At 38.8% G+C, this 19,734-nt stretch overlaps 1 protein-coding gene across 1 annotated transcript; it reads left to right on the top strand.

Annotated features, from left to right (window-relative positions):
* Window positions 1-2,979: 2,979 nt before the first annotated feature.
* On the top strand, window positions 2,980-18,261 carry LOC100494817 (transient receptor potential cation channel subfamily V member 4). The gene is made up of 13 exons (XM_018094907.2): window positions 2,980-3,007; window positions 3,437-3,577; window positions 4,012-4,310; window positions 7,727-7,906; window positions 8,745-8,903; window positions 10,585-10,677; window positions 11,392-11,465; window positions 11,682-11,847; window positions 12,095-12,161; window positions 13,013-13,329; window positions 13,473-13,585; window positions 16,168-16,250; window positions 17,785-18,261. The coding sequence occupies exons 1-13, from the start codon at window positions 2,980-2,982 to the stop codon at window positions 17,865-17,867; spliced, it is 1,803 nt and encodes a 600-aa protein (XP_017950396.2). The 3' UTR covers window positions 17,868-18,261.
* Window positions 18,262-19,734: the final 1,473 nt, after the last annotated feature.

The following is a 19,734-nucleotide window of genomic DNA, read 5'->3' on the forward strand; positions in this document are numbered from 1 at the left end:
TGCTCTGCTTTGTACATTAACATATCAACTATCCTACAGAGTTTAAACCCAACCTTAAGGCTTAACCCCTGCACTCCCTAGTTCTCTACGGAACTTTGCAAACCACTTCATTACACATGCAGAAAAAGTAATCAATTAGAACTGTGCATTATAAATGCAAGAGAATTGACCAATGAGAGTGCTGGCTACCATCTTGCTCACACATGCAGAAGTTATTATGCCATTTTAGCTTAATTACATTATGCTGGATCAAGTTTTGCCCATAGTGCTATATAGTCCCTAAAGATTGCCAAACTTTTGGATTCGCACAATATCTCCCACCTCAAAGTGCACATATCAGAGAAGGTCATCAAAATGAGCGGATCTTTAATTGTTTGGCCAGCTTAACTTCATTTGCAACAGATACATTTACAGAAATGAGGGATTATTGGAGGATTATTTTCCATTTTAATGCAGCTGTTGGCTTTGAGAGCCGGGGAAAGTTATATTGTGCAATATTGCGCAATTTTGCGCAATGAGAACTATGCATTATAAATGCAAGAGAATTGACCAATGAGAATGCTGGCTACTATCTTGCTGTTATCACACATGCAGAAGTTATTATGCCATTTTTGCTTCATTACACTACTTTGGAATCAGACACAGGAATAAAGAAAACACTTGCTCAGTGCTGGGAAAATGTGTTTATTGCTTCTAAAGTTGGCCATGCACAGGCACTGATAAAAGCTGCTGATTCAGTCCTTCTGGACCGAGTTGAAATTTATTGGGTCATAAGGTGGGACCCTATGACAGGCCTACCTGATCAATATCTGGCCATAAATCAGCCAGATATTGATTGGGTAGGTTTAAAAATCCCATTGTTGCAAGCACTGCATAGGCTTATTGATGCAGTATCTTTCCTGATGGCCAGCATTTACCATTATTGTTATCTGATCATTTTGCCCAAGTGCCAAATGATTAGATCAGAACAATATCGCCCACCTCAAGGTTGGCATATAAAAGAAAGCATATCTTTTATTGTTTGGCCAGCTTAATTCCAGTTGCAGAAGCTGGATTTACACAATATTTGCCTATTGCTAGCAGTATGTAATAATATAGGCAAATGTTGGCCTGTCTGGCCTAATGCTGTTAGGACCAGCAAAGATCTGGTTTGCTGCAAAAGGTTGCTGGATCAAGTTTTGCCCATAGTGTTATATAGTCCCTAAAGATTGCCAAACTTTTGGATTTGCACAATATCTCCCACCTCAAAGTGCGCATATCAGAGAACGCAAGTTCAGCAAAATGAGCAGATCTTTAATTGTTTGACCAGCTTAACTTCATTACTTCTTACTACATTTACACAAATGAGGCATCATTGGAGGATTATTTTCCATTTTAATGCAGCTGTTGGCTTTGAGAGCTAGGGAAAATTATATCGTGCAATATTGCTTTAAGAATACAACCCAGATATTGGTGGTCTATAGCTACCAGCATGCCTTAACCTTGATAATATGTTACATTATTCTGGGATTTGTAAACACAAACAACTGAGTAAAGTGTGGTTGAGCACACTCAACAATCCCCTTAATCTCAATGAATTTAATCTATTAAGAAGGAACATACCAGGGGGAATCAAACCCTTATTAATGCCATTGGATATAGTTTTTGAGCATACAGGGAAATTCAAGCTTCTCCATGTTATGAGGCAGATAATCAGATTACTGATGCAGAAATAAGTAAAAATTCCCTATTCAAGAAGAAACATTGGAGCACTGGTTATCTAACTATCCAACTCACAAAGACATTGAGGCAAAAAGCATGTTCGGCATAAGATAGATCATTGAACTCATACAGAACAAGGAGGGTATATTGCCCACACATCAGTCCTACCTTTTTTGTTACACAGTATTTTAAAGTCAAACTAACCTCAATGACCAAACTACCAAACGTCAGCTTTAAATAGATATGCAATCAATAAAATGCCTAATTCATGGGTGAACCAATTTAAACATAAAACATCCTCATTTTATTTGTGTCCCCAGTGTAGGGGTGTGTTTTGGTAACCCTAGTGCTAGTTATAGCATCACTCAGGAGAGGAAATTATTTGCAGACATGGCATTGATCATCTTTCAGACAATGTTTGCCTATCTCTAGCAGCAGGTAGTAATATGGGCAAATTGGTTTTATAAATTCACTGGCCTAATGCAGGATAGGGAAAGCAAGCATCTAGTCTGGTCCAAAAGGTTGCTGAATCACTGAAATTATGCTGAAAACTATGGAAAGTTTTGCCATAGTGCTATTCAGTTCCTAAGGATCTCTGTCTATGTTGTTCATCATGGACCTACATATGTTGTATTAACACATGAGCAAAGGGGAAGTTATTAAAGCAATCAGTGTTCCATGGGTTCTCCTGACACCCTGAGGTTGGCACAGCCTGTCTTCATGCATGTAGATGGATCCTGTTTCCTTCTAGCCCAAATCGCTAGTGTAAACCAAGCCTTCCAGGAACTTTACATTTCCTTCCAAAATCTACATCACTTTGACTTTGTGTGTGGGTTACAGTATTTAGTACCTGTATATAATATATTATTCAAATTCCTCTTTTGTTTTTACTTTATAGAAGACTCCACGGGAAAGACTTGTTTGTCCAAAGCTCTAATGTACCTGAAAAATGGCAAAAATGAGACCATCCCAATTCTAATTGACATTGCCAATAAAACTGGTGATCTTCGACAATTTATTAACTCACCCTTCTCAAAGTATTACGATGGTAGGTACCTGTCTAGAGAAGCAAAGTGTTTATTTTAGGAATATGTTGCTGCTGTTGTTTACTTGAAGGCATATTAACTAAGTGCAATGTGCTCATGTCAGGGATCAAAAACTGCAATACCTGCAAACTGCAATAAATCCTGTCTCCCCTATCGGCTAAATAAATGCCCTTCCATGAACCTCAGTGCAGAGATACAAGTAGTCAATGTAGCTGGGCGCATATGTGCAAATATGCCTGTTCAACCTGCCAACCAGATGGGTAGATCATTGGCAAATTTGGATAAACACTGGCAGCCACATTGGCTTGATCTGATTGTTTAGCAGTCACCTGAATGACTGGATAAGGCAGGTGGGCCATTCATTGATTAATAATTATGTATTTTTTTTCCAATCTGTACAATCCTAACTGGCTTTTAGGTTTGCTTAGACCCACATATTCCAGAAGATGTTGGCTATGTTGGTTGCATGTTCATATCTGCCCATGTGAAGCTAGCTTTATATTCATATGACAGAATGCAAAGTTCTAATGTGAAAATAAGAAATCTCATTTGTAGACTATAATAAAACAGCAAACCTACTCATCTTTACTGAGTAATAATTGTATAAGTAAGCACCATGGGCTATAGAATGCATTGATTTTTTTTTTGTATATTACAGCTGGCCAGTATATAATGTTGTGTTGTTTCAGGCCAAACCGCTCTGCATATAGCCATTGAGAGGCGCTGTAAGGATTATGTTGAGTTGCTGGTACAGAAGGGGGCTGATGTTCATGCTCAGGCCAAAGGGCGTTTCTTTCAACCCAAGGATGAAGGGGGATGTTTCTACTTTGGTAAGGCAGTTCCATCATACATCTGTTGTTGTTCTTCTTGCTTGTTATCTTAATGTTGTGGTATGTAATGCTGTTACAAAGTAGTTTCACCATCTTGAAAGCCCCTCATACTAGTAATCATAAGAACAGTAAAGGGACAGAAACACCCAAAAATAAGTGTTTTAGTAAGTAATTACAATATAATGTATTGTTGCCCTGCACTGGTAAAAGCTGTGTGTTTACTTTAGAAACACTACTATAATTTCTATAAAAAAGCTGCTGTGTAGCCATGGAGGCAGCCATTCAAAACTAAAAAAAGAGAAAAAGCACAGGTTACACGTATGATAGTATTTTCTGCACCAGTTACAAATATGAGAAGAGAAGATTTTATCTGGATAAAGTTGGAAAGGAAGAATACATTTTCATGCACTGATTTGTTTTGTTTGCTGCTCTAGGTGAACTTCCCCTGTCCCTTGCTGCTTGCACCAAGCAGGATGATATTGTGGACTATTTGACAGAGAATGTTTATAATAAGGCAGATTTGTGTCGTCAGGATTCCCGTGGTAATACAGTTCTGCACGCCTTGGTTGCTATAGCAGACAATACAGAAGAAACAACCACATTTGTAACTAAGATGTATGATCGTTTGGTCGTTAAATGTGCTAAGCTGAACAAAGAGTGTAGATTGGAGACCATCCTCAACAATGACAAGATGTCACCTCTCATGATGGCAGCCCAATTGGGAAAAATAGATGTAAGTGCTTGCGTGTGCTTTTTCAAGTGCAATGTGTGTGTTAGGGTCTAAACTGAGGTTTGGGCTAATAGGCTGCTAACTGAGTCAAGCAAGGCCCAATCAGCACCTGTAGCCAGATGTGCATGTGTGAGCCTTTACACTCGCTGGAATAATTTGTTGGCTGAGTAACCTTAGCAACATCCTCTTTGGGGACCACTGAGCTGCCAATCTACTCTGCTGGCCTTTAGGTAGAAGACAGGCTTTTAGGATGTGGGTTATAAAGAGATAAGTGTGCATAGGTGCTTGAGTAAATGGGCAGAAAGGGCATACACCCAAGGCCTACCAGGTCAAAGGGTAACAAAAAGCTGCTTCAACTACAATATACTTTTAATGAAGCATTTCCCACAAATGGTAGGACCATACTTTTAATCTGCTGGCAGAGCTTTTCTTTGTCATAGAGTAGTGCAAAGCTCCTTTAATAGTATCCTTCCATTCATGCAGGCACCTCAGTACTGCATATTTCCTACCCTATACAAGAAGGCCATCTTGAGCTGCAATTTCCTAAATCGTTTGTTTGAGCACATGCATCTATGGGTATCTAGGGTGCAAGTAAGATATTGAGAGAAAGCAAAAGAAGCAGCACTAGCTGCTCAAAAGTTATTTTCTCTGGTGTGAATAAAGCACTTTTCAGCTGCTAGCCTAGTTTTCTTGACTTCTCTCAGTACCTTTTTGGCATTAGTTCACACACACCAGACCAGGGGTCCCCAACCTTTCTTACTTGTAAGCCACAGTCACAAGCCACTGGGTGGGGATCACTGCACCAGAGATTGGGGTGTTTACTTCAGTAGAAAGCCTGTTGCACATTGTACAGTTACCATGACAGATTTAAAGTTATACTGTTGCTAAAAAAAAATACTCTTCAGAATATGAATGTACATAAAAAGTTACAAAAAGATAATTTTATGATAGTAGTGTATGCTTCCTGGAGACACAAACCCAGTCATGGCCTGATGTGCCAAAAAGAAGCTGAATTTAGAAATGTATCCTATGACTAAGGCTAATACTGTTGCCTGTATGTTTCCAATAGTAACAAATAGCTGCCCATGGTCCTTAACTTGCTGGCTAATTACTGATTTCAGGTAGTTTGTTTAGAAAGATAAACTGGATGAGACATAGACAGCCTTGCTAAACTATATCCTAAACAGTTATAACTTTATTCTCTTTTGTGGGCACCATCCCTCCTTTAGGGCTCTGGCACACGGGGAGATTAGTCGCCGCGTGACAAATCTCCCTGTTCGCAGGCGACTAATCTCCCCGAAATGCCATCCCACCGGCGAAAATGTAAATCGCCGGTGGGATGGCTTACGCGGCAGCGCAATTTCAGTGAAATCGCAGAAGTTTCCTCTCGAACTTTGTGGGCAACTAATCTCCCCGTGTGCCAGAGCCCTAATTGTAGGAGGAGCAGAAAGGCCTGCGCTATGAGTTGGTATATATTTTATTTCAGCTTGTCAGTCTGCTTTTTAAGGCTATAAAAAAAAATTGACTTTACACAATTTTTGTACTTATGCTTCAAATATATTTGACCTTTATATATTTAACTGTGCTTCAGGTATTAATGTACTAGTTCTATGTTTTTTTTCTCTGTGTGGGAAATAAAGAAAGAGCTATACATGAGTATGACAGAGATCTTATTGTTAGGTAATACAGTATGGGATCCGTTATCTGGAAATCCGTTATCCAGAAATGTATGAATTATTGGATGGCCATCTCAGACTCAATTTTAATCAAATAATCGAAATTTTTAAAAACAATTCCCTTTTCTCTGTAATAATAAAACAGTACCTTGTACTTGATCCCAACTAAGATATAATTACCCCTTATTGGGGGCAGAACAGCCCTATTGGGTTTATTTCATGGTTAAATGATTCCCTTTTCTCTGTAATAATAAAACAGTAACTTGTACTTGATCTCAACTAAGATATAATTACCCCTTATTGGGGGCAGAACAGCCCTATTGGGTTTATTTCATGGTTAAATGATTCCCTTTTCTCTGTAATAATAAAACAGTACCTGTACTTGATCCCAACTAAGATATAATTACCCCTTATTGGGGGCAGAACAGCCCTATTGGGTTTATTTAATGGTTAAATGATTCCCTTTTCTCTGTAATAATAAAACAGTACCTTGTACTTGATCCCAACTAAGATATAATTACCCCTTATTGGGGGCAGAACAGCCCTATTGGGTTTATTTCATGGTTAAATGATTCCCTTTTCTCTGTAATAATAAAACAGTACCTGTACTTGATCCCAACTAAGATATAATTACCCCTTATTGGGGCAGAACAGCCCTATTGGGTTTATTTCATGGTTAAATGATTCCCTTTTCTCTGTAATAATAAAACAGTACCTGTACTTGATCCCAACTAAGATATAATTACCCCTTATTGGGGCAGAACAGCCCTATTGGGTTTATTTAATGGTTAAATGATTCCCTTTTCTCTGTAATAATAAAACAGTACCTTGTACTTGATCCCAACTAAAGGTGGTCATACACATTGAGACCCGCTCGTTTGATGAGGTTGCCAAACGAACAGATCTTCTTGTGATATGCCCACCTAAAGTGGGTGATATCAGGCTAATTTGATTGTTTGGCCCTAGGGCATAGGCGCCTATGGGCTGAGGTTTGCATCAATGAGCCAATGCGCTCCCAAATCCGACAGGAAAATCAAACCTGCCCGAATCTGGCCTGACTCGAATTGGCAGCTTAAATCTCCCCATGTATGATACCGACAAAAAAAAAATACTTTTCAAAAAATCAATGTACATTAAAAGTTACCTATAGGTCATGTTGACCATTTCTCGCTTTTTTTCTCGCTTAGTTAATTAAAGTTCCTAAACCTGACTGTTTTGCCAATCTGACTGTCCCTTCTCAGTCAGTTAAAGCTTTTAATGCTAATGGACTCCTGCTGCACAAATATGGCCGCCTCCTCATAAAGGAACATGGGGATAAGATAGGTAGTGTAAAACCATAAAGAAGTACTTTTTTTGGCAAAATTATCAATCTCATGCAAACACCATGTTATAATATATTTAAAGACAGTTTAATTTTAGGTGGCAGTATCTCTTTAAGATATAGTTAATTATTGTGTTATAATTATAATAAGAAGCAAAACAATCCCATTGGGTTTATTTAATGTTTACATTTTTCTTTTAGAAGACTTTAGACCAAATTAAAGAAAGATCCCTTATCCAGAAAACCCAGAGTCCTAAGCATTCTGGATGACAGGTCCCATACCTGTAACTATAAATGTAATAATGTAGCTGAGTCTTAGACATTTGCCTCTCTAATATCCTCTGGACTAATTTCTTGACAAATGTGTATCTCTGCAGAAACATATAACACTCTCTCTCTCTCTCTCTCTCTCTCTCTATCAGATATTCCAGCACATCATCCAACTTGAAATAAAAGACGAAGAAGCTCAACACCTCTCACGGAAGTTCCGGGATTGGAATTATGGCCCTTTGCATTCTTCACTTTATGACTTGGCTACGCTGGATACCTATGAGGATGGGGATTCCGTACTTGAAATACTGGTTTATAAGAGTACAGCTAAGGTCAGAACCCATAATACTTGTTTAGGAAAAGTTATAATAGTTAACGACAAATTTGAGATATTTTTGTTTTTTCATGTTTTTTTTAAATGTGTTGCTTTTCACAAAAAAAGTACAGCAAATGGCAGTGTTATGTGGGGTCCCCAATAATGCAGTTTAGGAGGAAGGGGGAGGGTTTGGGAGGCGTGCCCAGGTATTACTCAGGTTTAGTTTTTCTTTAGGACACTTGGCTCACAGCTGGCTACAGATATGGCACTACATCAAGCAACTTTTTTGTTGCTACTGTTATTATGGAAAGGGAGATGTCCCAGTATCCAGTGGGGGCCACAGGCTATGCTATATAATGCACCATAAGAGTTTATAGTACAGCCTATCACAGTGAGTCTTGCTGGGACATAAGCACCCCAGCCTTTCTCAGTTGCTATTCCTCCTCAAACTCCTCTAGTTTTCCAAAGTTGCTATGTGTAAGGTTCCATGCTGTATTGTCTCATACAGTATGTAAAGGTGGCCATACACGTGCCGATTCTATCTGCTGATATCAGTCCCTTAGATCGATTCGGCACCTTATTGGCCCATGTAGGGGCACTAACGACGGGCCTGCCTGACCGGAATCTGGCCTGAAATTGGGCAGAAATCGATCGGGCAGGTTAAAAAATGTTGTCAGATCGGGGACCGCATTGGCTCGTTAATGTGGTCCCCGAACCAACTGCGCCTATTACCGTCATTCTAATTCAATCATTTGGCGACCTCGCCAAGCGAACAGATCTTAACGTGTATGGCCACCTTACATAAAGAAAAATAAAACCCAAGGGCAGGGCTCATATTTATGTTCCCATTGCAGAACCGCCATGAGATGCTGGCAGTGGAGCCCATAAATGAACTATTAAAAGAAAAGTGGAAGAAGTTTGGTGCTGTTTTTTTCTACCTCAGTTTTTTTGCCTATCTCTTTCTCATGATCATCTTCACATTAATTTCCTATTACCGACCCATGGAAGGCACGGTAAGTGCTGGTTTCATTCTCTGCTTTTCAAAACAACTGATTCACAGCAAGAAAAATGAAGTGATAGTTGTGAAATTAAAAGAATATTTAAATATGCAAGCTACCATCAAGGGCCAGTATTGAATTGTGGACAGTTGATACAACAAGCTAGATGTGTATAAATAATTCAGCAAAAGGGGCCAAGTTCAGCCCAGAAGAGGGTTTACCAGAAGCAGTTTAGCTGCAGACTGTGGGTTTCCATATACAAATGAAGATTATCACCCTAAACCTGCCATCATGTGCAAATGAAGATCCCACCCGCATGCAGTAAACCTTATTAAGGCTAATGCACAAGAGATTGGTTTTGTGCAACAATAATGCTTGTCTTTAGTGCACAAGCAAGTTCCAAGCAAAAATGGCATATTGACTTCCTAGTGCTTTGTGGTGGTGATGTAGTGATCCAAAAATATTTCCTGTTGCATATTTGCTCAGTGTATTTATTGAGTATCTTTGGTCTGCTGTTTATTAAAATGGCATTTAAGCATAATTTGTTGATCTGTAATGATTTCTAAATTTGCGAATCTTTCAAAAGATTCGCGAAACGGTGAAAATGTACCGTGTCAACAAAAAATTGTCGCCCGCAGCTATTCTTTTGTCGCACGGCAATTCTTTTCAAGTTTCAAGTTTATTGTCATATACAAATAACAATGAAGCATCATTACTGTAATGACATTTTTTTGACCCGTGTTCCTCCCAACTTTACATAGACAAACAAAACAAAAACAAAAACAAAAAAATACAAATATTAAATATAATAAAAGTGTGCAATACAATTTTTGGACGTGTGGCAAATTTTTCCGCAGCAAATTTTTTCATCCATTTTTTTAAACAATCCGACAATGTCGAAACGCGTAAATTCGCCGCGAATCCATGCCTGGCAAAACATTTCGCCCATGACTATCTAGGAGTGTAAGATAGTAAGGCAGCTAGAAAGAGCGGTCTTGTGCTCCACCAAAGTATTTTAGCTGGAGGTAGCTTTCCCTAGGCATTACTGGCCTAACGTGCTGAAGGGATTAAGGCTTAGAATAATGTTTACTGAACATTTTCCAATGGTGCAGATCCAGACCACTAGCTGGTAGCCTTAAAGGTGTGTTCTCACAGTTGCTCTGGGATTCCCTCATCATTAGTGTGGGACCAAAAGGACTTTTCCATAGTGATTCCAAAAAGAGGCAAAGGAACCAGGACTTTCTTTATGACGTAGATGGGATGTGGTTATTTGGGTGGACAATCTTGAAATTGCCCACCCAAGTATTAGGAGAACAGACACTTCTGCATCTGATGATTTCCCACAGGCATGTGGGGATTGACCAAATTACCCAAATATCACCCCTAATCCCACCAAGAGCAAGCAGAAAAAGAATGTGAAATGCACACTTTTTTCTTCTCCATGACAATGTAAAAACTATAGCAGTGACTTTCATATGTGTATTTGTTTGATTCATATCACGTATACTAACCTTAAAGTGGGGTCAGTCTTTCCTTCAACCCACACCATGGAGTGGGGGTGAGACAACCTTGGCACTTTGGCATTGCTGTTGATATTCTGAAGAAGTTTGGAACTTTTCAGGGTATTTACACAGCTGTGTATAGCCCTGGACTGAAACATTCTCAATTTTAAATCATCCCTTTCTTGTTCTTACAGCCCCCTTACCCTTACAGAACAACAACGGATCACTTGAGGCTTGTAGGAGAGATCATTATTCTGCTGACTGGGATAGTCTTCTTGATTGGCAACGTAAGTTCAGTCAGATATTATTTCAGTGACTGTCATCTGTGCTTTTCATACACTAAACACTATTTTCACCATTTCACTATTTTCTTACAGAACCAGAGAGATGGGAGTTGACCCTATGACTTAGGTCTTTGAAACCCCAGCTCGTTTTTTTCAACTAAATCTTATATTATTAGAGATGGTTATGTTCTAATCACATTGCCAACTTATTTTATGAATTTTCTATCCATCATCATGTCAGATCATATTCTTGTCTGCACTTGTGCTTTAAAATATACTAAAATCAGCTAACTAAGAGACTTTCTCTCCCATTTATTAGAAGCTTTTAACTCCCAAAATATCTATCGTCTTATGAGATTGACAGCTTTAGAAATCTCACTAATTACTAGTCAACAAAAGACCTTCTGGGTCAGTATACCATAATGTACAATAATCACACTCTTACACCATGTTGTACAATAAGTCCATGTTAAGGTCCGTTGCTTCTTGTTTTATTTTAGCAAAGTTTTAGGTGCAGCCCTCAGTTTTATTTCTAATTAGCGACCCTGCATGGCTGTGTTATGAAGCATGTTAGGAATAAAACATGAGCTGTTGCACAAATCATTTTAATATTATTTTTGTTCAAATTTCAGTTCAGTATTTCCCCTATAGTGCATTAAGCGTGCCCAAACTGTATGCAAATCTGTGTATTGTTCAAGTCTGATATTATTTGTCTAGATGAAAGATCTTATTATGAAGAAGTACCCCGGGGTATATTCTCTATTTACTGACGGATGCTTCCAGCTGCTTAAGTAAGTACCCAGCACTTAAGTATATGGTGGTTCAGTTCAGCAGTCAGATCCCAAGCTAAAATGACATCCCCTATGACACCATCTAACCAACATCCCAACAACCATGTTGCTAGCTAGATGGTATGGAGGGTGGCTAAATGATGAGGGAGAACTGTGGCTGGATTCTGATTTATTTGTGTATTTAAACTTTCTTTTTTTTTCACTTCCTGCCCCCAGTTTTATCTACTCTGTGCTGGTCATTATCACAGCGACTCTGTACCTTGCTGGTATTGAAGCTTACCTGGCCGTTATGGTGATTGCCTTGGTCTTGGGCTGGATAAATGCTTTATACTTTACACGAGGCTTGAAGCTCACTGGGATGTACAGCGTTATGCTTCAGAAGGTCAGAACCCTGTTCCTTGTTATAAGCGAAAGGGGGAGGCTCATATCTATCCCCAAACACTTATATTTCTTAACTGAGTTTATATTGTAGGCTGACTTGTAGGTAAATATGAGTTTTGCAACAAATGCGTTCTAGGTTTTATTATTGCTTAATCTTTACAATGTTTTCTTTGTTAAAAAGAAACTTTATGCCCCAAAGCCAGCTAAATAGGCAGCTGAAAGGAAAAACAATCTGCTGTACATTTCAGGTCCTGTTTAAGGATTTATTTCGCTTCCTGTTGGTGTACCTGCTCTTTATGGTTGGATATGCATCAGGTAAGGGCAGCTCCATAAGGTGAATGAAGGAGATAATTTCCATTGCTAATGTACAAACATTAATACTAACTGTAGATATTAATATCACAATAGCCTTGGATATTCTGCTTGTTCAAAAACGCATCCAGGCCCCTCTTATAGGCATTAACAGAATCTGCCATTACCCCATCACTAGGAAGGGCATTCCCCAACCTCACTGCCCTCGCCGTGAGGAACCCCCCACGCTGCTTCAAATGGAAGCTCCGTTCCTCTAATCTAAAGGGGGGGCCTCTGGTGCGTTTTTTTTTATGGGAAAAAAGAACATCCCCCATCTGCCTATAATCCCCTCTAATGTACTTGTACAGAGTAATCATATCCCCTCGCAAGCACCTTTTTTCCAGAGAAAACAACCCCAACCCTAACAGTCTAACCTCATAGTTTAACCCTTCCATCCCCTTTACCAGTTTAGTTGCAGTCTCTGCACTCTCTCCAGCTCATTAATATCCTTCTTAAGGATTGGAGCCCAAAACTGCCCCCCATACTCAAGGTGAGGCCTTACCAGGGCCCTATAAAGGGGCAAAATTATCTTCTCATCCCTTGAGTCAATGCCCTTTTTATACAAGACAGCACTTTATTTGCTTTAGTAGCCACAGAATGACACTGCCAGGAATTAGACAACTTGTTATCTACAAAAAAACCCAGATCCTTCTGCATTAAGGAAACCCCCAACACACTACCATTCAGTAGATAGCATGCGTTTATATTATTTCTACCAAAGTGCATAACTTTGCACTTGTCCACATTGAACCTCAATTTAGCAAATGAAGTCTAGAACAGAGTCTCATGTTGTATGCAATATTTTTTCCCCTCAGCTTTGGTATCCTTACTGAATCCATGCACAAATGAGATGATATGCAATGATGGACAAGAAAACTGTACTGTCTCAGAAAATCCTTCCTGCCAACACAGCACCACATTCATCAGTTTACTGCTAAACCTCTTTACATTGACCATTGGGATGGGAGACCTAGAGGTGATCAGCCATGCCAAGTACCCTGCAGTCTTCATCGTTCTGTTGGTGACATACCTCATCATCACCTTTGTTCTCCTCCTTAACATGTTAATCGCTTTAATGGGAGAGACCGTCGGGGAGGTGTCCAAGGAAAGCAAGCAGATCTGGCAACTGCAGGTAAATAGACTCATATATATCTTTCACCCATACACATACACACACACACACAGGGACAACATCACATAAATTACATAAACACCCTTCTGCCCACACTACCATATGTGAATCTTCAGTATCCTAATCCTATTTTGTTGTACCAGTGGGCTACCACAATCCTAGATATAGAGAGGTATCTTCCAGCTTGCATGAGGAAAGCCTTCCGCTCTGGAGAAGCAGTCTTTATTGGACCGAAAGATGAACGCTGGTGTTTTAGGTAATGCACATAAACTGTACCTGGCAAATATTGTATACGGCAATGATGTGTTTATTCATCTACATCTTCAAAATACCAACAACTTTCTATTTATCCAAATGTTCACACTGGATTCATTAGTGACACATCTGCTGGTGCATCCATTAGTACAGGCAACAAGAGGTTGACCTAATCGGTTTCCTATAAGCATAAAGGTTCAGTGGTCCATCCTAGGATAGATTTATTATAAAAAAATGCATATTGATGAAGTTTAAACCTATACCACAAATCGCAACATAAATTAAAATATAATATTCCCATCTCCAGGTTAATATGAGAGGCAGGTAGAGATGGGCAATTCATTATAAGATTCTCCATCTTTTTCCCAAAATTTGGCAGATCTGCTTATGCCCACAGGATCAACTTCCCCACACTAGGGGGCAGAGTCACAAAGATAAGTGCTATATTGCACCAGTGAGGTTACCTACAGCAACTAAACAAATGTAATCGCTAATTAGCTGCTATGGGTGACTGCCCATACTAACCATTTCAGCTAAATCCTGCTCAGTGAAAATCCGCATTAATTAATTTCATTAATTCTTCTCAAATTAAATATCGCCCATAAGGTTTCATGCGATAAACCATTAAACAATGTTTTCTGGTGGCATTAAATCTGGTCCAAACGCTCTGTTGAAGTCTATAGGAAAAAAACTGGACCTGAATTTGGAGAAAAGTTTTCTCTCCTCAAATTGAATTTTGCCCCTAAGTTTTCACATGATAAACCAAAAAATAATATTTTCTCATGGAATTAAAGTTGGCCCAATGTAATGATTTTGCAGTAGCTGAAGTTACAGACACAACAATTTGCGTACATTATTTTCATCATGCCACATACTTTGACAACCCTAGGCATATAGGGCATCAAACTGTACATTAGACACCTGGTATTCATATACAGGTATGGGATCCCTTATCCGGAAATCCATTATCCAGAAAGCTCCGAATTACGGAAAGCCTGTCTCCCATAGACTCCATTTTAATCAAATAATTCAGAATTTTAAAACTGATTCCCTTTTCTCTGTGATAATAAAACAGTACCTGTACTTGATCCCAACTAAGATATAATTACCCCTTATTGGGGGCAGAACAGCCCTATTGGGTTTATTTCATGGTTAAATGATTCCCTTTTCTCTGTAATAATAAAACAGTACCTGTACTTGATCCCAACTAAGATATAATTACCCCTTATTGGGGGCAGAACAGACCTATTGGGTTTATTTCATGGTTAAATGATTCCCTTTTCTCTGTAATAATAAAACAGTACCTGTACTTGATCCCAACTAAGATATAATTACCCCTTATTGGGGCAGAACAGCCCTATTGGGTTTATTTAATGGTTAAATGATTCCCTTTTCTCTGTAATAATAAAACAGTACCTGTACTTGATCCCAACTAAGATATAATTACCCCTTATTGGGGGCAGAACAGCCCTATTGGGTTTATTTAATGGTTAAATGATTCCCTTTTTCTCTGTAATAATAAAACAGTACCTGTACTTGATCCCAACTAAGATATAATTACCCCTTATTGGGGGCAGAACAGCCCTATTGGGTTTATTTAATGGTTAAATGATTCCCTTTTCTCTGTAATAATAAAACAGTACCTGTACTTGATCCCAACTAAGATATAATTACCCCTTATTGGGGGCAGAACAGCCCTATTGGGTTTATTTAATGGTTAAATGATTCCCTTTTCTCTGTAATAATAAAACAGTACCTGTACTTGATCCCAACTAAGATATAATTACCCCTTATTGGGGGCAGAACAGCCCTATTGGGTTTATTTAATGGTTAAATGATTCCCTTTTCTCTGTAATAATAAAACAGTATCTGTACTTGATCCCAACTAAGATATAATTACCCCTTATTGGGGTCAGAACAGCCCTATTGGGTTTATTTAATGGTTAAATTATTCCCTTTTCTCTGTAATAATAAAACAGTACCTGTACTTGATCCCAACTAAGATATAATTAATCCTTATTGGGGGCAGAACAGTCCTATTGGGTTTAATTAATGTTTTATTGATTTTTTAGCAGACTTAAGGTATGGAGATCCAAATTACGGAAAGACCCCTTATCCGGAATACATTTGGTCCTGAGCATTATGGATAATGAGTCCTATACCTGTATAGCATTTTTTATTTTTGTACCTAATAATATGTGAGAATTAAGATGCTAAATGTTCCGATATATATATCAGAAATTAAAAAATCAGCTAAATTATTGTTCGCATATTTCAAAAACAACAACATATCCCATAGTATTGGACAATAAATAGGTGTGCATACATTAAACATACATGAATACATACATACAACCAATAACCAATACAAGTTAAGCAAAGCTTTTTTTTGGTTTGGAGTAAAAGTACATATTTACCTAATTTAGAGTGCTGAGCACTTTCCAAAAATATATGGTTTTCTGGGGTTTAATTACTTTTTGGGCTTTACCCCACATAAAACACAGAAGAAATCTTGATTTGTGATTTCTGTGATCTTGAAAATAAGCTAAGTTTGTCCTTGTCTGATATCTTCTCTTCCTTAAGGGTTGATGAGGTGAACTGGTCCCACTGGAAACAGGATATTGCCACTATTAAAGAGGATCCTGGAAAGAACAACTTGCAGAGAGGTAAGAGATTCCCATTGGGCACTTCTATAACTAAATATATAATGGGGACATTGTGAGAAACATTGCATTAGAGCAATAATTAGCTGCAACCAATCAACACATGCTTGTCATACATGTACTAACCCATTTACTAGACAAAAGGCAGAGAAAAAAACACAGTGACTTACTGTGCCTCTAAACGGCTAAAAATCCGAATTTGACAATTCGCTAGGATAAACTTGTCAAGTTCATGTAGAAGTCAATGGCAAAGGTCTCTTGTAGCAGCGACAATTCAATAAAGTCGTGATTTTCTCGACGACGTTCGAAAAAATAGTTTTTTTACAACTTTTCTCACAGCAACTTTTTCTTCTGACTTTTTTTCTGTAAATATTAGACATTGGGGAACACGAGTTTAGTTGAATTTGAAAATAAAAACAAAATGAGAAATTATGAAGTTTTAGTAGTAGAATAACAAACAATAATTATAGGCTACTACATTAAGGCACAGCTGCACCTATAATAGTAGCGGGTCTTCAAAAGGAGTAACATTGGGAAGTTTAAGGATACATTTCCAATTAACGCCTTCCCATAACAGACCTATCTCAGTGCCATTCACTTTTTCAGTTCATTTGGCAGTATCTACATGTGTGAAATGTGTCTCATAGCTCTACAGGGCATATCAAAAATAGGTGACTGGGTGCCACGCACTGAGCAGACCTGTGTGTGCTCCCTCTTGGTCCTGGCTTGAACATTCTCTGGCACTGGCTTACTCAACAGGTATTGGCATTAAACAGTGATGGCACTTCCAGTCTTGATAGGAGAAGACTGGGCTAGAGATGCTTAAGGACAAAGCAAAAAATGGAAGATGCTTTCTTCATTCCCTGCCATTGTGGAATTGGGATGTAGAGGTTCAAGAAGATAATAGAATAATTTGTCTTCTTTCTAGTTCAATACCCTACAGATGAATGAAATCAGGTCATTGTTCTAAATCTTAAAGTGATGAGACCTGAAACTGCATGTTGGATCCATGGCCCTAAATATTTCATGAATGTCCTAGAAGGAGCTAGGTAGCTGCTACATGTAGATAGTAGAATGGTTCTTATTGAGCAGTAATATGAGGAATACATGTGTAAGTTAAGTGGGTGCCCCTTAGTGATCACTTAACAAAAACTTGCACCCAGGAATGCAGGTGCCACAGCATTGGGAGTGAACTCTGATGTGACCCAACCTGAAGCAAGGGAATAGGATTGCTTTGTGTGTTAAAAAGCATGAGAAAGAGTGTTAAAGCATTTCCAACTGATATAGTGGCCTTTGTGACAGACAGTACTTCATATTTACCTTTACTTGTCCTTATGGGAGATTATAAACCCTGTGGGGAGTGGGTGTATCCTGCCTGATAGCAGCTGTATGGGGCTGCTCCATTTATTAAAGCATAAACTGAAATGCTGCTGTTTTGCTACATGGCCTTACAGTAAGTGGAACTGACCTGTTGGGTATATGCACAGCAGCTTTAGGCTTAATTTAACTTATATTGTTATTTTTTTATTTTCCATAGATCGGCCGTTAGTGGGGAAGCATAAAGCTGACCAACATTCAGAAGATGAAAAGTTGCTTCCAGAAAAAGACCCACAAGCCTAGAATCATAAGAAGAACTGGAGGAATAACCAAACATAAATATAAGTGAATGTGGCACAGAGAAGAGCTCTCAGACGTGGCACAGGGCGCAGCACTTCCATATTAACTGCTCTAGCATGGTGACATACTGTATTTTTCAAGTCTTCGCAATGCTTTTTGTATTATCAGAATAACTAAAACTTACATGGCTTTTAAAGTGCCACAGGTCATAGATTCTACAGTGTGTGGATAAAGGTAACACAGATCATAAATTCTGCATTCTCTGGCACTTTCAGATTTACAGACATTTTATTGGCTTTTGAAGTAAAATGCTTAAATTATGCAGAACCTTACAGGTAAATAGGGTTGCCCTTCGGGTGGGGGGATAGGAGGTGATGTTACACAGGGGTGGGGAAATGGGCAGAGTGGGTGGGGCAATGGGAGTGGGCAGGAAACAGGCGGGGCATATGCAGGATGATCTGTATAAGGGGGGGGTCAGGGAAGGGAGCAATTTATGGGGTATTAAAAATGTATCAGCAATTACATTGGCTGGCCCTAGCTGGTGATTTACTGGCTGGGCTGGTCAAATCCCTGCATGGTGGCAACACTACGGGGCTGATTTACTTACCCACGAACGGGTCGAATGGAGTCCGATTGCGTTTTTTTCGTAATGATCGGTACTTTGCGATTTTTTCGTATGTTTTGCGATTTTTTCGGATTCTTTACGAATTTTTCGGATCCAATACGATTTTTGCGTAAAAACGCGAGTTTTCCTATCCATTACGAAAGTTGCGTAAAAAGTTGCGCATTTTGCGTAGCGTTAAAACTTACGCGAAAAGTTGCGCATTTTTCGCGTAAGTTTTAACGCTACGCAAAATGCGCAACTTTTTACGCAACTTTCGTAATGGATACGAAAAACTCGCGTTTTTACGCAAAAATCGTATTGGTAACGAAAAATTCGTACAGAATCCGAAAAAATCGCAAAACATACGAAAAAGTCGCAAAATGTTCGTTTTCAAGTCGGAACTTTTCCAATTCGGGTCGGATTCGTGGGTTAGTAAATCAGCCCCTACAGGTAAAGTGAAAAGCAGCGCTGATGTCAGTTCCTGGGACCCCTTTGTCTCATAAGCCAATGACAACAGTGCCCAGGTAACAATAATAACTACCACGCTTTTTAACTCTGACCCTCCCCCCCAGAGTAACCCCTCACTCCTCCTGGGCACATGGAATTCATTGCCGGCACCAACTGAAAACTGCACCCTACCACCTAAAAATACATATAACTTTTTTTCCATAGTTTTTTGTTTTGCACAGCCATAATCACACTTTCACAGACAGACAAAAGTGAATTTTAATGTTTGCTTTCTTTAGGTTATTTTTTTCTAATAGTTCTCTGATCAGTGCTCTACACTGGTGGGTCTGGGATTCTGACCTTGGCTCTTACTGTGGAGCAATGATTTTTTGTTTTATGCTTTTAGTGCTGCTTTGTTCTTCACCCATAATTATGCAGTGAGTTTAGTGCATTATAGCTTTAATTGCTTATTATTTCATTGAGGGTACAGTGAGAGTTGTAAATCAGGAATTCTGACTTCCAATCTCGCTGTGCGTTTTTTTTAATATTGTCTCAAGATTTTAAAGAATAGTAGTGATTTTCCTGGATTTGATTGCTGGTTCCAGAAAGGACCTGGGTATAATGGGAGCTCAAGGCATTAGACTGAGTTCATTTTTTAACCCTAGATTGTAAGCTTTAAGGCAAATGTAGCCTATGTCCATAGTTATATATAATAGAGTCACTGAAAGGTCCAGGGAGTTTGATAGAGTCTTGTTTTTTTTTATTATTCTGCCAGTTTTGTTACATTTTCAAGGGTTAACTGTGGGTTTATTGAGGTTA

This window comes from Xenopus tropicalis, chromosome 6 (genome assembly GCF_000004195.4).
Source record: "Xenopus tropicalis strain Nigerian chromosome 6, UCB_Xtro_10.0, whole genome shotgun sequence".
In the NCBI taxonomy this organism is placed as follows: Eukaryota; Metazoa; Chordata; class Amphibia; order Anura; family Pipidae; genus Xenopus; species Xenopus tropicalis.

Coding starts and splice junctions, on each gene's coding strand:
- LOC100494817 (XM_018094907.2), top strand. CDS start 2,980: ATGCCTGTTCAACCTGCCAACCAGATGG. Junction 3,578..4,011: donor AGGGGGATGTTTCTACTTTG/GTAAGGCAGTTC, acceptor TTGCTGCTCTAG/GTGAACTTCCCCTGTCCCTT. Junction 10,678..11,391: donor TAGTCTTCTTGATTGGCAAC/GTAAGTTCAGTC, acceptor TTATTTGTCTAG/ATGAAAGATCTTATTATGAA.